General features: G+C 33.8%; 1 protein-coding gene across 1 annotated transcript in view; it reads left to right on the plus strand.

The window, feature by feature from the left end:
• The window catches only part of HELLS (helicase, lymphoid specific), a 35,984-nt gene extending 18,806 nt beyond the window's left edge, over window positions 1–17,178 (plus strand). Inside the window, exons 10-22 of the mRNA XM_069568063.1 lie at window positions 290–433; window positions 1,149–1,345; window positions 3,338–3,434; window positions 4,691–4,852; window positions 5,852–5,991; window positions 6,085–6,223; window positions 7,487–7,570; window positions 7,654–7,773; window positions 8,370–8,486; window positions 9,021–9,180; window positions 12,117–12,213; window positions 12,295–12,371; window positions 16,621–17,178. Of these exons, the coding sequence (XP_069424164.1) occupies window positions 290–433; window positions 1,149–1,345; window positions 3,338–3,434; window positions 4,691–4,852; window positions 5,852–5,991; window positions 6,085–6,223; window positions 7,487–7,570; window positions 7,654–7,773; window positions 8,370–8,486; window positions 9,021–9,180; window positions 12,117–12,213; window positions 12,295–12,371; window positions 16,621–16,715 (1,629 nt within the window). The 3' untranslated portion in view covers window positions 16,716–17,178. The remainder of the gene's footprint in view (window positions 1–289; window positions 434–1,148; window positions 1,346–3,337; window positions 3,435–4,690; window positions 4,853–5,851; window positions 5,992–6,084; window positions 6,224–7,486; window positions 7,571–7,653; window positions 7,774–8,369; window positions 8,487–9,020; window positions 9,181–12,116; window positions 12,214–12,294; window positions 12,372–16,620) is intronic.
• The last annotated feature ends 1,068 nt before the right edge of the window (window positions 17,179–18,246 follow it).

Genomic DNA, 18,246 nt, shown 5'->3' on the forward strand with positions numbered 1-18,246 from the left:
TTCCTCCCATATGTGTTATAGCCACATCCTTGCCTTAGGAGAAGTACACATTCCAGAAATAACTTTGCCATTTCTCTCACCTTACACTTGATTTGATTTTGTGGCCCTTTTTATCCTCCCACTGTAGCCCAGCAATTAAAATTGATTGACTCTATTATTATAGAAAGATAGAACTAAAGTTAAATTATGTTTTTTCTCTCAAAAATGTTTAACTTCATATTTTCCAGATTTTTGTTATTTATATTTTGTTCTAAAGTTTGTTAACAATCAATCTAATAACATCTTTTAGATTCCTACTATGTTATATCATGGGACCCAGCAAGAGCGTCGAATATTGGTAAAGCATATTCATGAACGGAAAGGGACACTGCAGATCCATCCTGTGGTGATCACTTCGTTTGAGATAGCCATGAGAGACCGAAGTACATTGCAGGTACGAATGGTCTTACTGGAGTCTTTGTAATCCATAAATCACATTTCTGAAAATTGATATCACCTTCCAGTAGCCTTGGTTTAATTTTTTTTTTCCTGATAGAATAGATTGCATTGGGTATATTCCTTTAGAACCTAGAGGTTTATATTAACCAAAAGATTGAGATGAAGATTGTAGTCTCTAAGAGGAAAATTAAAGCCTTTGGCACTTAAATCTTGGTAGCCACACACCATTTAAAATAATTTTTATCTCTTTTCCTTTTTTTTTTAAATTTTATTTTTTTGGCTATGATGAAAATTCTAATGCTATTATTGTTTCAGAGCATATAGAACTAACAAAGTCTTTCAGTTCCTTTTTTAGGACTCCAGGATAACACTTAATTAAAACTTGACAAAGCATTAGAAAGGAAAACTACAGACTACTTTGCCTAAAAAATGTGAATGGAGAATTCTTAAATACATAACAGCAGGTGGACTTTATTAGTTCAAGACCAAGTGAGGGCTGTTTTAGGAATACAAGTATATATCAGTTTCAGAAAATCTAACTTATTCTTTTAGTAGATCAGAGGAAAACATGATTATCTCAATAGATACAGAAATACCATTCAATAAAATTGGACATTCATTCCTAATAAAGTGGTTTTGTTTTTAGAATTGCTTTTAGGAGAAATTGTGAGACCATCATATAAAATATTTCCCCTGAATTCCTTTTCTAGAATTGCTATTGGAAATACTTAATAGTAGATGAAGGACACAGAATTAAGAACATGAAGTGCCGCCTAATTAGGGAGTTAAAACGATTCAATGCGGATAACAAACTTCTTTTGACTGGTACTCCTTTGCAGAACAATTTATCAGAGCTTTGGTCATTGCTAAACTTTTTGCTGCCAGATGTATTTGATGACTTGAAAAGGTAGGTAAGCCAGTTGTTTAATTATTGCCTATGTTTTTCTAAAAGTCTCAAAATCTGTGTTCATAGATTAATTTCTTTCTTCTAGGTAGCTGGACTTTAATAATAGCTTTTGGCTAGTTCTTTGCAGTATATATGTTCTCTATTTTTCTAGTTTTATTGAAAAAGAATTGATATACATTACTGTATAAATTGAAGATGTACAGTATGATGGTTTGATTTACATATATTGTGAAGTGATTACCACAGTAGGTTTAATTAACATCCATCATCTCAAATAGATACAATAAAAAGAAAAAGTTTTCTTCCTTGTGATGAGAACTCTTAAGATCTATTCTCTTAACGACTTTACTGTATATCATAAAGCCATATTAGCTATAGTTGTCATGTTGTACATCATATCCCTAGTATTTATAACGGGAAGTTTGTACTTTTTAACCATCTTCCTCCAAATCCCCTCCCCTAGTAAGTTCTACTTTTGACACAAATTATGAGAAGAGATAAATTAAACAGTTAATTTTAAAGTTTTTATTGTATTGATTAAAGGAAAACTTTTATACTGCTTAGTTTTTATTTTTATTTTTTTTTGACTATGGCTCATGATTTGTGGGATCTTAACACCCCAACCAGGGATTGCACCTGCATCCATGGTAGTGAACGCTCCCAATATCTTAACCACTGGACTTAAAATATTTTTATAAAGTTCCTTATTGTCTTAACTTTCACTTTCATATGGATTTTTCTCATTATATTCTTACAAACAAGGGATAGAGAGGTTGAATACATCCCCTCACACATAAGAAAACCCAAGTGTCAAATTACTAAAAATATAACTAATTAATGCCAGACTCAAAAATATAACCAAGGTCTCTCAGTTTCACCCTCATGTTTTTTATTCTAGAAGCTGTATTTGAAGCATATAGCATAAAGAACAAAATATAAACATAGTTTTCAGAAAATCAGTATGCTCAGGATGGAAAAGTAAATAATCTTATCAGACATTAAAAATAGGCAAAGTAATTGATTTATACTTTGTCATCAGTGAAGTAAGAACATTAATTTTATATGGGAAAGTAACTTTTAATGTTTTTGGGAATGTGTTCCTCCTTGGGTAACAGGATGTTAGCCCAAGGCCTGGCTGTCTTAGGGAACATTTATTGAAAGAGATTTCCAGGTCCTGTGTATTTCTGCCTAGTTAGAACACTGAGGTAGGAGCTGGGAATCTGTATTCATCAAATGTGCCTCAGGTGGTGAAATTTTGGGACTATCTGGTTTAACTACTGTTACCACCATTTTTCCCCATTGTATTTACTGACAGTATTAGTGCAGACATGCCTATATTTAATAGTTCATGTTAATAGGGTTTTGTTTTGTTTTACATTGTGAAGAACTTAAGGATATTAGTAGAAATCATTATCGGCATACATATATGTTGAATCCTAAACCATTATAGTGGGTCACATTTTTACCAAAAGAGAGTCATATGCCCTTGATTTTCAGAGACAGTTTTTATTTCTATAACTTTATTAAAATGTTTCATAAAATGTACATCTTAGGATGTGAGGATGATGTGGCTGTGACATCTGTCATCCCACTGATGGCTAGGGTTGATTTGACAATTGAGGCCAGTGTCCCTTTCCTCCCATGAGATATGTGCATTCTTCCTGAAGCTGCATATTTGGTGGAAGAGGACGTTTCGCAATAGAGGTGGACCTGTCTCAAGGTCCGTTTGTAGGAGAACATGGGGTAGGCAAGCTTCCAGGATTCCAGACATATCCAAATGAAGTCTGCCTTTAAAGAAAGAGGGAGAAAAATGTACCTTAATGTTTATTTGGTGTTTATACTATTGTAAGATAATATATTTATAAATCAGAAAAAAATGTTCCCTTTGGAAAAATGCTGCTTCATAATATACAGGTTAATATAAAGTTTAAAATGTAAAAATGTATTAATATAATTGATTAATATTGATAGGTTAACTTTTTTCTTTTACAGCTTTGAATCTTGGTTTGATATCACTAGTCTTTCTGAAACTGCTGAAGATATTATTGCTAAAGAGAGAGAACAGAATGTACTGCATATGCTGCATCAGGTTTTTTGATTTTCTTACTCTGCTTACTGTAGACTCACCGAATAAAAAAGACACCTTAGGAATTACGTATACAGCCTGTTATAGATTTTGAAAAATGAGCTTCCTGCACCCCAGTTTAACTTTCTCTCCTGTCCTTTCCCCTCCCCCAGAGGTCTCCTGGTATGATAGCAGAGCTAAAGGGCTTTTTCACACTTCTGTCATTTTCATGTGTACTCATTTTATCCCTAATGGTTATATACTGTTTGTCAGCCAAAAATAAAAATAAGTGATTTTTATGCAGTGTTTGCCAATAATAGTTGCATAATTTACTCACAAACTGTGTGATCCATTCTGCCATTTCATACAGATTCTATCTATCCTATCTGTCTTTAAACAAATACAGTCTTTCAAAAGTCTCGTAGTTTCTTATGTGGGCCTGAATTTCTTGTCAGTTGTGCTTTGACAATTTTATTCAAAATCTTTCTGAAAAAGTTTTTTTGACTTTCAAGTTTTTTGACTTTGAAGTGAGACAGTACAGAAATCAAAACTAAGAATAATATCTCAAATCACGAATTTTTTTTTCTGATAATTGCATGTAGGTGTATTTGTTTCTGAACTGCTGCCTACAGATACTTTTTTCTTAACCTACTGGTAATGGTCTCTCTGTCTCTGGCTAAATGAAAGTCTCCCTGTTCTTGGCTCTATACCTGTGAAGTACTTAAGTACAGAGCCCAAAAATGAACTTTCTATATGTAAATTTTAAGATAAGGCTGTGAAGGATATATAAAGGTTTTCTTTTAAACACCTTAACAGTTTAATAATGGTGTAATTATTGCTTCTCTTTTGTTTTTAAAATGTGGAAATCTCTTGTCATCACAGCTGATGAAAGAATAATTTTAAGTCTGAAGTTTTAAAACTTACAGAAGGAAACTTTTCAAGTCTACTGGGTCAGTTGTTTTTGGTTTTTTACTAATTCAAACCTCACTTTAAAAAAATATGGCCTATAACTTCAAGAAGTATAGATACCATCTTATTTTTGCTTTTTTAAAATATTCAAGTTATACTAGAGTTTTTGTAAAATTAATAAGTTGTGAACTGTAACAGATAAACACTGTGAGTTTATCATGTGGTGGTCTGGTCCAGAAAATTTCATGGAGTTATCTTATATCACTCTGAGATGCGATAGTTTCATATAGGAAGAAAGGATAAAAAGAGTATTCCTTGGAAATACAGAAATGTTTGATATTTACATATATTTATTCATGTTTAAATTTTAGATTTTAACACCTTTCTTACTGAGAAGACTAAAATCTGATGTTGCCCTTGAAGTTCCTCCTAAACGAGAAGTAGTTGTTTATGCACCACTTTCAAAGAAACAAGAGATCTTTTACACAGCCATTGTGAACCGTACAATTGCAAACATGTTTGGATCCAGTGAGGTAGTGTGGACTTGAAATAACCTGTAAATGATAATTTTCATGGTTCTTAATATAAGGCTTATATTTCATGGTCTTAATATAAGGCTCATCGCATTTTCATGACTTTTTACAATAAAGCTCATTACCTGTTTTCATGACTTGTTGAGGGTGAATTTCTAATTGGAGTATAAGGCATCAGGCCAATAGCAAAAACTGTCTAAAGTTCAAGTGATGGTTTCTACAATAACTGCTTTATAGTCATCTGAAATACTGTGTGGGAATGAACTTGAAAATAAATTTGAACAAGCACACAGTATACTAAGGCTTGCCAACTAGACCAGTCGCCTCAAATATATAATCCCTTTACAGGAGATTGTTGGTAGCCAAAAACTGAAATAAAATCCTCTATCTGGAAGAAAGATCTCTTTTAGTCACCCGTCATATTATAAGAAATTGAATTGGAATGTGATTATCTTATAACTGGAGATCAGGAGACCCTTAAATTTTAAGATGTCCAGATTTTTGACTGTTTGCCATGGACCTACTTGTTTCTTTTTAAAGCACTTAGGATTATGCATCTTTGTTTTGTACAGTCATTAAACTAGTTGTCTATTGGGAGGAATTTCATTGCTGTATTATACCAATCCAAAGAAATACCCTCTGTAATGATACACAGGGTTTTATTTCAGCCCAAACCTATTAAATTCCTTTATATAAATTCAGAAATTTTATCTATCATTTTTTTCCATTGTGATATGAACGCATTAACTCTGAAACTAGATATGGGCATCAGTGTTAAAATAATGAAATCTTACAGGAAAACATTTACATTTGGCTATAGTTTATGGATCTTTGGTTTTGCACGTTTGAAAATTATGAAACTCGATGAAAGACAGACTTTTTTTTAATATCTTAAAACACTTCGTGCATAAAAGTATTATGCCCTACTTTGTATATATGTATATATAGAATTTAAGGGTATGCTTTTTAAACATATTTCTTTAATTTGTTCTATTACAGAAAGAAACAGTTGAGCTGAGTCCCACTGGACGACCAAAACGCCGAACTAGAAAGTCAGTAGATTATAGCAAAATAGATGATTTCCCTAATGAATTAGAAAAACTGATCAGCCAGATACAGCCAGAGGTAGACCGAGAAAGGTGTGAGTTTAAAAACAGATTTTTAAAAAGTATTCTTTAAACTGTATTGTTTTTTAAAATTTCTTGTATTCATGGATTATACATTTTGGGCAGAACTATTGTGGAAACAAGTGTCCCTATAGAATCTGAAGTTAATCTGAAGTTGCAGAATATAATGATGCTACTTCGAAAATGCTGTAACCATCCATATTTGATTGAGTACCCTATAGATCCAGTTACACAAGAGTTTAAGGTAAATACTATTTAATAATATACTATTTTGATTTCTGTGACTTTTTTATGTCATGTGAAAGTGTCATTTTGTTATTATTTGTAGTAAATACTTTGCTGTTTGTCATGGAGATTGTAATCCTCTTAGTAAGTAGAGATGATAGTCTTCTCCCCCCAGATAAAGGTTGTTTTCTATATGTAAGCTAACATTTTGTTTATATGTTTTATATAAATAGCTAAGAATCCTCCTAAATTTAGAGTGACATTAGAAATACAAGTTTTTTTAGTAATCAGTTGGCTTCTACTCCATGTTTTACTTACTGTCTATTTTAGAGGTTGTTGTCACCTTTTCAGTATTCCTTTAGTTAGCATTCAGCTTGTCAAAGTCAGTCTGACGGCTCATTGCTTAAATTTCAACAAATAGCCACAGAAGAGAACAAAAAGTTGATGCTGAGTTGCAGACTCCCAGATTAAATGAATGAAATTGGTCTCTTGGGTGGTTGATGGGAAGACAACATATATTAAGTGACATCCGTTCTCAGTAACTCTAAATAACCGTATTTTAGAGTAGGTTCCTCATCCTTAGCATATTGATATTTGGGGCCAGATAATTCTTTGTTAAGGAGATACTGTCTTGTGGGCCAGTTGTCCAGCGTCCGTAGCCTTTAGCCACCAGATGGCACAGTAATTCCCCTTTCCCAGCTGTGTCAACCTAAAGTATATTTCAGGCACTGCCCAGTGTACCCTGAGGGTGGAGGGCAAATTTGCCCCAATTAAGAATGACTGCTTTAAAGCTTTTCATTGAACAAGGAAGAAGATAATCTCTGGAGGGTATTGATATTTCATCAGAAGATTAATTTAATCTTTGATACTTAGGTTACTTACAAGCTCTTACACTTTCTTTCATTTCTACTAAGAATTTTGGCAGTAATTTTCATGCACACTTGGTTGAAAGTGTACTTAGTTATAAAGAATAAACCTCAACATTAAGTTGAAGTTAATGTTTTATTATACAGAGTTTGGGGGTGAGGGGTGGGGAGGATAGATTAAGTATACACTTAAACTATAGTTTGTATTTTGTGAGATCATTGATTTTAAATTCTAGAGTATATCTTTCCTTGAGAACTACCTCCTAATAAAAAAGGTCAAATAACAAAGTTAGTTTAAAAGGTAATTATTTGTCATTGAAAACTTAAACCTGTAAACGCGGTTTTTATTTTGACAAAAACAGATTATTACTTTTTGTGACTATTTTTTCTGTTTTTTTTTCCTTTCTTTGCTCAAGATTGATGAAGAGCTGGTAACAAATTCTGGCAAATTCTTAATTTTGGATCGAATGCTGCCAGAACTAAAAACCAGAGGTCACAAGGTATGGTACTTTTGATTGGGTTTTTGGCTATATAATTATTTTTTGTTAGTAAGTATAGATACTAAGGTATATTTAAATTTTAGGTGCTGCTTTTTTCACAAATGACAAGAATGTTGGACATTTTGATGGATTACTGTCACTTTAGAAATTTCAACTTTAGCAGACTTGATGGATCCATGTCATATTCAGAGAGAGAAAAAAATGTAAGACTGCTTATGTCATACATACTTAATTCTTTGTAACTCCTTTCTTGATTGCTGAAGTAATGTTCAATAGACCTAGGGACTTCCTGGTGGTCCAGTGGTTAAGACTGTGCTTCCACTGCAGAGAGCACAAGGTTGGGTCTCTGGCTAAGCAAATGGGATCCCACATGCCCTGTGGCACAACCAAAAAATAAAAATAAAAAGACTTACATCCTAGGGCCTCTGGCTTATTGCCACAACCTGGGCGATAGGCATGATTATTTTGTTTCATGGGAGATGAATCTGATAGTTTTATCTCTTTTCCACCAAATTGGCCTTTTCAGCTTCATGGCTTCTGCTGCTGTGCTGCTGCTAAGTCGCTTCAGGGGCTGTCAGTATTTATTTATCCCACATCAGAAGTCCTGCAGATGTTTGAGAACTATACTCAGCTTGAAGAATGCTGGCTTATATCCCATGGCACACCACTGCCTTCCCCCTCCTTTGCTGATAAACAGATGGTGATAAGATAGCTGCTTACTAGTCAGTTTTTTATCCACATTCCAGGAAGGAGCAGTTTCTTTCTTAATTCCTTATGTTTACATCCCTTTTGCTTTTAGATACACAGCTTCAACACAGATCCAGATGTGTTTATCTTTTTAGTGAGTACCCGAGCTGGTGGCCTGGGCATTAATTTGACTGCAGCAGATACTGTTATCATTTATGATAGTGATTGGGTAAGTTGGAAGTGTAGCAATAGACAGATTATATTTCCATTCTAATCTTTCATTGTATATTTTGCAATTTCATTTACTTATTTTGAAAACATATCCACTATAAGATGAGAATCATTGCTTTGTCAAGTGTTCTGTCTGTAAAGACTTAAATGTATTTTATCACTGAAGTAATGCTTAGAAGCCTAAATTCAGTTAAAGTGAAGAAGTGAAGTTGCTCAGTTGTGTCTGACTCTTTGTGACCTCATGGACTGTAGCCTACCGGACTCCTCCGTCCATGGGATTTTCCAGGCAAGAATACTGGAGTGGGTTGCCATTTCCTTCTCCAGGGGAACTTCCCGACCCAGGGATCGAACCCGGGTCTCCCGCATTGTAGGCAGATGCTTTACCGTCTGAGCCACAAGGGGAGCCCAATTTGAGTTAAGGCACTGTTTAAAAGATTCTGGCTGGGTCATCCTTGTTGACTCTGCCCACATAGTATGAGTTTAACTAATTTTAACCTTAAACTGTTAAATGTTTTTCTTTTTAACTTTTAAGAACCCCCAGTCTGATCTTCAGGCCCAGGATAGATGTCATAGAATTGGTCAGACAAGGCCAGTTGTTGTATATCGTCTTGTTACAGCAAATACTATTGATCAGAAAATTGTGGAAAGAGCAGCTGCTAAAAGAAAACTGGAAAAATTGATCATCCACAAAAGTAAATAATATTTTGCAGTACTTTTTTGCTTCAGTTGTCTATTGTGTGTTGTGAGTTTTGTTGTTGTTACTTTCTTTATAAGAGAAATCAATGCAGGATTTAAATAGGCAGTGGGGAATTTGAAGCTGTATGTACTTTTAAAGTATCTGATCTTAAAGTCTGAAGTCTGTCATGGCACTTTGACATGATGTTACTGATTATTCTCTTTTTTCATTTAAAAGAAGTTTTATTGAAGTATAGTTGATTTCTAATATTATGTTTCAGGTATACAGCATAGTAATTAACAGTTTTTATATATTTTACTCCATTTAAAGTTATTGAAAAATAATGACTTGACTGCCCCTTCCCTTCTCCCCACTAACCACTGGTTCTCTATATCTGTGCGTCTGTTTTCTTGTTTGATTTTTTGGATTCCACATGTAAGTTTTAGCATACAGCATTTGTCTTTCTGTCCTTTTTCACTAATCATAATACCCTCTAGGTTCATCCATGTTTCGAATGGCAGAATTTCTTTTTTTTTATGATAACTAATATTCCATTTTGTACTCTTCCTTATCCATTCATCAGTTGAACACTTGGGTTGCTTCCATACTTGGCTATCATAAATAATGCTTCTATAAACATTGGGATGCATGTATCTTTTCAAATTAGTATTTTTGTTTTCTTCAGATACATACCCAGGAATAGAATTGCTGGATCATATGGTATTGAGATGGCCAAAGAGTTCATTCTGGTTTTTCTGTAACTATCTTACAGGGTGGGATGGATTAAGAGATTGGAACTGACATATATACACTATTATATATCTAGGTAACTAATGAGAAATGACTATCTAACTCAGGGAACTCTACTTAGTGCTATGTGGTGCCCTAAATGGGAAGGAAATCCAAAAAAGAGGGGATCTATATATATATACAGCTGATTGACTTTGCTCTACAGCAAAAACTTAACACAACATTGTAAAGCAACTATAATAATTAATAATTGATAACTAAGTCACTCAGTCGTGTTCGACTCTTTGCGACCCTGTGGACTGGAGCCTACCAGGCTTCTCCGTCCATGTGATTCTCCAGGCAAGAATACTGGGTGGGTTACCATTTCCTTCTCCAGGGGATCTTAGCGACCCAGGGATTGAACCTGGGTCTCCCGCATTGGAGGCAGATGCTTTAACCTCTGAGCCTATACTCCAGTTTAAAAAAAGAAGATTAAAGGTATATTAAAGTAGTACTACAATAAAATTACTTACTTTGCTGAGCCCCCACTATTTAAAAAATATTTGATTCCAGTATGCCTACTCTTTTCATAGTTTCAATAATAGAATATTAAAAACAGCAATTTTTTATCTAGAAAAGGTTTTGAGAAATAGGGAAAGTGATGTGGGTGAGGCATTGGCATTTTATGTTCTATTCCCTGAGAGTCCTTGGAGTCCTGCTTTTGTTTATTCAATATAAAATTCTGTTTGGGCAAATGACTTGCTGGCTGCCTTATAAAATATTGAAAATCATCTTATGTACATTTTGAAGCATAGAGAAATAATAATGTTGAAAATCACTAACAATTTATGCTGCTTTTCTACTCGCAAAAACTTTCTCCAGTGTATTTGATTTTGAGAGAAATAATGGATTAGGTTTTAGACATCTTTAATTTGACTTGATGGAGCATTCAGATTGTAGTTAGAATTTCCGTTGAAGGAAAAAGGTGCTTGGTCCAAGTAAGATTTTGTGCAGATTAAAGTTTTTTCACCTATGCTGCTTTTAGAGATTTGAATGATGAAATAAATTTTATTTTGTTTATTGTATTTGGTTTAAATTGTGTGTGCTGTGTGCTTACTCAGTTGTGTCCGATTTTTTGTGACCCCATGGACTATACGGGCTAGGTTCCTCTGTTCATGGGGATTCTCCAGTCAAGAATACTGGATGGGTTCCCATTCCCTCCTCCAGGGGACCTTCCCAACCGAGGGATCGAACACAGGTCTCCCTCATTACAGGTGAATTCTTTACCGACTGAGCCGCCAGGGAAGCTCAAGAATACTGGAGTGGGTAGTCTATCCCTTCTCTAGGGGAACTTCCCAACCCAGGAATCAAACCGGGGTCTCCTGCATTGCAGGCGGATTCTTTACCAGCTGAGCTACCAGGGGATTTTAAATTAGGTACAGTTGATAGTTTTATTTTCCCGAGTTTTATTTTTAGTAATTTTAGAGGTTAATTTTTGAGAACAAGTTGAAAATAATTTTTTAAATGCTGGCAATATTTTATTGAGGTGTAATACATACACAGTAAAATTCCAAGCTAAGTGTATGGCTTGATGTCTCTAACAAGTTATACTCAAATAATTGTCATCCATATCAAGGTAACATTTCTGTTTTCCAAGAAAGTTTCCCTTTCCAGTATTTCCCAGACTCTTGCTCCTTACTAGAAGGCAGTCACTATTCCAGTTTTTGTCACATGGGTTAGTTTTTCCTTTAACTTCACACCTGGATTCATTTGTACATACATATTCTTCTTTTGCCTAAGCTACTTATATATGACGTATTTTGAGATTCATCTCTGTTGTTAAGTCAGAAGTTTGTGATTTTTTTAAATTGTAAAGTAATTCATCCATTCTTTTGTTGATTGATGTTTGGTTTACAGATTTTAGTTCTTACGAATAAGGTCCTCTTGTTACAAGTATTAATGAACATGTGTGTTTATTTGTGCTTTGTCTTAGGGTGGGTATAGGTTTACCTAGAGAAAACTACCAGACTTTTCCCAAGTGGACATACCACTTTACTCCCACCTGCAAAGAATGAGAACTGCAGTTGCTTTTCTTTTTTTACCAACACTGGGTTTGTCTGTCCTTTTTATTTAATGTAGGGTATTCTGATGGTTTGTAATGAATTATATTTTGGTTTTAAAAGCAATTTTGAGTGTTTCTAATTTTTTGTAACTTTTTTTCAGATCATTTCAAAGGTGGTCAGTCTGGATTAAATCAATCTAAGAACTTTTTAGACCCCAAGGAATTAATGGAATTATTAAAATCAAGAGATTATGAAAGGTGAGGTTGTTTTTACTTTAGAAGAATGTAATTCATAGTTTTGATTTATCCTATAGACCTGAATATTTTGTTTTCTTATAGGGAAGTAAAAGGATCAAGAGAGAAAGTCATTAGTGATAAAGATCTGGAGTTGCTGTTAGATCGAAGTGATCTTCTTGGTAAGTATCTCTTATGGTTTTACTTACTATTTTTATGGAAACTTTGAAACATATACATAAGTAGAGAGAAGTATAATATACCCCTGTGTATAACTCATTCTGCCCTAATAGTTTACAACATTTAGCCAATTTTGTTTCATTGCCATTTTCTTCGATCAGAATGTTAAATTCATGCCATAGCCACATTTAGGCATCTTTTATTGAGAAGAACATGTTTTTAAATATCGTCACTATATCATTCTTACATTTGAGAGAGTTGGCCCTAAAACTTTAATAGCAGCTAATACCCAGTTCATATCCAAATTTCTCCACTTGTTCCAATCTTTTTACAGTTTGAATCACGATCCAAATTCCATTGTTCTTGCTATCTTTTTTCTTCTCTATCACTTTCCTCCTCACTTTTGTTATTCCATGCTGTCGATTTGTTGGAGAAACTGGGTTATTTGTCCAGTGAAACGACATTCTGCAATTCTGCATTCCAGAATTGGCCAGCTTCTCCCTCTCATTGTTCTTTGACTTGTTCCTCAATCTACTTATTTTCTGTGAAGTGGTAAATAGCTGTGAAAATAGCTCTACTGGCTTAATAAGATCCAAGTTCCATATTTTAGGAATACCAGTGCTTTGTTCTCATTTTAAATCATATAAAGAGATGCATCAGGTCTGGGTTTCTTATTTTTAGTTAGCTAAGATTAAGATTAATCAGCTGATTCAGGCTGATCTTCATGTAGTATTCTGTTCTTCTATTTAGCCTGATTTTTTTTAGCATTTATTTATTATGGTTTAGAACCATTATTTTTTTGAGCATTAAAATGCTGATTTTCTTATTCTTTCATTCCTTTATTAGCTGGAATTAGTCTATTATAACTTTCCCATATAAATTATATGGTTACCCTGAGATAACAATCTATATAAGCAAGATAGGGCTTCCCTGGTAAGTCAGTTGGTAAAGAATCTGCCTGTAGTACAGGAGACCCGGGTTTGATCCCTGGGTCAGGAAGATCCCCTGGAGAAGGAAATGGCAACCCACTCTAGTAATCTTGCCTGGAAAATCCTATGGGGGAGCCTGGCGGGCTGCAGTCCATGGGGCTGCAAGATAAATTGCTTCTTTTATGTATAAATTGTAAGAATAATGAGTCGATGCCTACAAATGGTGATCATAAGTTATTTTGAATACAAATAAATATTAAACTCATCCTTTCCTACTCATTCTGTAACATGAGTATCTATGCTCTTGATTATTTATGTATATTATATCTCCACAGTGGAAATAAATAATGGTATCTTTTCCTAATTGTGTTCAGCAGTGTTACATTAGTAGCTTGCTGTTGGTGATCAGGCATAGAAACAGGAGAAAAATAAACTACAGCCCTTTTTGGGGAATAGGGAGTCTGTTGTTAAAGACCAGCACACCACAGGGTATAGCATCATGATATTTTCAAGTTGGGAGAATTCTTTATATATTCTGAACACAAATCCTTTATCAGATACATGTTTTGCAAATATTTTCTCCCAGTCTGTAGTTTATCTTTATACTTCCTTTGTGTCTCAAAGAGCAGAAGGAAAAATTTTGATGAAGTTACATTTATCTTTTTGTTGTTATTACTCAAAATTTTGATGTTGTATCTAATCTTTGCCTAGTAAAGTTGTGATTTTTTTTTTCCTTCTTTTTAACTAAAAAAAATTTTTTGGCCACACCACATGGCATGTGGGATCTAGTTTCCTGACTGGGGACTGACCCACCCCCTTTGCACTGGTAGCGTGGAGTCTTAACCACTGGATCACTAAGGAAGTCTGATGTTTTAAGAGTTTTATAGTCTCATATTTGAGTTAATTTTTGTGTAGGGTATAAGGCAAGGGTCTTAATTCATTTTTTTGCACATTGTCCAATTGTCTCAGCCCAATTTATTGAAGATTATTATTTCCCTTTTGAATTGCCATGGCTCCTTTGTTGGAAATTTGTTGATCATAAATGTGAAGGGTTTTTTCTATACTCTCAGTTCTCTCCTATTCCTGTTAATCTGTTTGTTAATCCTGTGCCAGTACGACACTGTCTTGATTATTGTTTTATGGTGAGTTTTGAAATTGTGAAGAGTGAATCTTCCAGTTTTGTTCTTTATTTTCAAGTTGGTTTTAGCTGTTCTGAGTTCTTTGCATGTTAATGTGAATTTTAATTTTCATATAATACAGGAAAAAATGAGATAAAGATAAACCATTATGGCCAAAGCTTAAATATATTATCAAATAAACAGCAACAGCATAGAAGGCATACAAGGATAGGGTAACATCTGAAAATATTAATTGACATTAACTGAATAAAAAAGAACTAGATTCTGAAAAGCCACTTGACATGCCATCATAATCAACTTCATAATTCTTAAATATGACAAAGAAAATGTTCTTAATCTGAAAAAATGCATTCATTTAGTAAATTACTATGAAAATCAAGAACAGTTGAGTGTTAACAGCTGTCACTCCCACTGTACATTATAAAACATAATGCAAGGTACAAGAAAGTCTTAACTAATGCTGTAAGATAATAAAAATAGGAATAATTAGTTTCATTATACTACTTTTGCAGGTGGTATAATTATCTCCATAGAAAATCTGAGGGAATCTAAAAGTTAGAATTCAAAAAGTTTGCTATAAATTAATAGTATGTGTATTAGCAGTAATTATTTAGAAAATTAGATATTTATAACAGCTACTAAACTAACATACCTAGAATTAAATATAATAATTTCTTTAAGACCTTTATAGAGAATCTATGAAACATCCAAGGACAATAAGAGGACTGAATACATAACAAATTTAACTGTTTTTATGGATACGATTAACTTGTATTCCTTACATTAATCTTCTAGTTAAAATCCGTAATATTATGGCTTTTTAAAGAGCTTTGACAGGCTGTTCTTAAAATTAATATGGAATGGTAAAGGACCAAGAGCCAAGACAATTTTGAAGAACAACAGAATACATCAGGTACTAAGATTCAATGTAAAAATCATCATAATTAAGGCTGTTGAATTAGCACACAAGGTAAATTTACTGCTGATGTGGCAAATCCAGAAAGTCATCCAAACTTCCATGGAAAAATCAATAAATGATAAATGTCATTTCAAACCAGAAAGGGGAAATTCCTATTATTCCTTGCAGATACTGCAGGCTGGGTTCCAGAGCACGGAAATAAGCAAATCACACATTTAAAAAAGTTTTTTTCAGTCTTATAAAAGTTATGTTTGCACTGTAAAGTAGTCTGTGTGAAGTAAATGTGAAATAACATTGTCTAAAAAAAACAATATACATACTTTAAAAATACTTACTGCTAAAAAATGCTAACCATTATCTGAGCCTTCAGCAAGTGTAATCTTTTTTGGTGGAGGGTTTAAAATATTGTGAGAATTAACCAAAATTGAAGACAGACATGAAGCGAGCAAAAAATGGTTCCGATGCTTGCTCAACATAGGGTTGCAACAAACCTTCAGTTTGTAAATGTAATCAGTAAAACATGGTTGCCAGTTTGTATCAACAATGGTAAATCTCATCATTCAAGAATAAATTCTAGATAAATTAAGTCATCAAAACTTTAAAAGCAAAACATTTAACTTAAAAAATAGGGAAATATCTGTAGGGTTTTAGGATAGGATACAGAACTCAAACTAAATGAACAGATTAATAGATTTTATTAAAGGCTTCTGTAAAAACAATACCATAAAAAGGTAAATGACAGACCGCAAATACCTGCAGTACATAGCAAACAGGAAATGATTATCATACATAAATAAATATCAATAAGAAAACTGAACAACTTAAGAGCAAACAATTACCAGGAATGAAAGAAACAACCATTGAACATAAAAAGATGCTTCAGTCTCCCTGGAAATCCGAGAATGCAGATTAAAACCAGAAGTAATTTCATTTCAATAGCTATCATGTTGACAAAAACATAAAAGATTTCAAATTAGCTATGGGAGTATAAAGATATATTTTCATGGTGTTTTTCGTTCCTGCTTTTAAACTAACCATAATTGGGCTTTAAAAAAATACATGTATATATATATATATATATCTGAGAATATAATTCACATTGGTGTTGTTTATTGCTAGGTATATCTTAAATTCAGCAGAAGTGATTTTGATTAGCAAACTGGTGTTTCCAGTGTTCCCTGGAGGCCAGTTCTCGTTTTAATAAGAGGTTTCTAAGTTCTTACACTTTTTTTTTTAAACACCTGTTTGTTTATTTTTCTCTTAGATCAAATGAATGCCTCAGGACCGGTTAAAGAGAAGATGGGGATTTTCAAGATACTAGAAAATTCTGAAGATTCTAGTTCTGAATGTTTGTTTTAAATTGGAGCTACAAGAATGTCTTCAAAAAGTTCATGTTCACATCTAGTGATCTGTATTGGTGTTAAAATCCACATTTTTCACTCTACTTTGATTATATCAGTTTATATAAAATAACTGTACCATTGCATAATTTTTGAACCTTATTAAGAGCAAATACATATATTAAGAGTAAATTTAGATTTTCAGTTAATTTTTCAGGTTCGGTAGTACTCTTGGGTACAGGCTAATGTGTGCTTAACCACTGCCAGATTTATACAGTCTTCCTGTGGAAGTTTAATGTTTTTCCCCCACCCACCTTTTTAGCAGTACAGGTCATGGGTTTTTGGTACTTCAGTTATGGAGTAGACTTTGGATGGGGGAAAGACTGGGATGATACTGTGCATTGTTTAAATAAGAAACAGTTTGATTTTTAGGGTCTATTTCTATAAAATGGTTTGCCAAATAAATATTTGTTATAAGATGATCTCATCAGATTATTTTTTCAGATAAATAATGGCTCAGGTGAAATAACGCCAAAAGTCCTGACTGCTATTTCGATTTATCAGTACTTTACACATATGTCATATATATAAAGATTTCAACTGGACACTGGGTCAATGCAGAGAAGGCTTTGGAAGAAATTACAGGTTCTTGACAAAAGAAATTGGTTCTAGAAATTGGAAGTGGCAGGGTACCACGCAAAACAGGAACAGAAAAAGAGAGAAGAGACCCTGAAAATTATAGCAGGGAGGGGTTAAAATAAGACTTAGGAATATAAGTCACACAGGATCCATAACAGAGGAGCATAGAGGCCAAGGTGGGAATCATTTAGGCCCTGTGTGTATACGAAACTGATGAAGAGAAATACAGAATGCTGCCCGAAGCACACATTCCTGTGCAGGTTGTTACTCTCAGTGCCATGCCTATTCCAGTGTAGATCAGATTCTCTTTGCTTTAGGGCAATGGAAGCTAGGTAGGACTCAGAAGAAAAACTATTTTGAGAGAATATTCAGCCAAAGTAAAGAACAGACAACAGAGTGGATTTTCTTTTAAAGTGGAAATGTTTACCAGTCTCTGACGAACTATCATCATAACCATGGTTGCTTACTCCATTCTCTTACATTCGTCTCAAATGATTATTTCATTTGAGTTTATCTCTGTCCTCGTATTTCTGATACTTCCTCCCTCTGGTCTTGCTCCCTTGTCTTCACAGAAAATAAAAACATTCAGAAAAGAACTTCTAAAAGTTGCCACCGTTGCATCTGTAAACCTCCCAGCACTTGCGCCCATGTATCCTTTCCTTTTATGGATGTAGTCTGTCCTAGCTAGAGCCAACAGAAACGCCCCATTTCTTGTTTTACAGCAAACTCCTTGAAAAGTCTATATTCAAAAAAAAAAAAAAAGAAAAGAAAAGTATATTCACTGTTGACTTGTTTCACTTCCATTTTTTTTCCTGAATCCATTCCATTCAGATTTTTTAAGTCTCCAGTGACCTCAGTCATTTTGAGTCTGACCTCAAAGATCATTTACTTGATCTTTCAGAAGCATTTCA

This window comes from Ovis canadensis, chromosome 22 (assembly GCF_042477335.2).
Source record: "Ovis canadensis isolate MfBH-ARS-UI-01 breed Bighorn chromosome 22, ARS-UI_OviCan_v2, whole genome shotgun sequence".
NCBI classification, from domain to species: domain Eukaryota; kingdom Metazoa; phylum Chordata; class Mammalia; order Artiodactyla; family Bovidae; genus Ovis; species Ovis canadensis.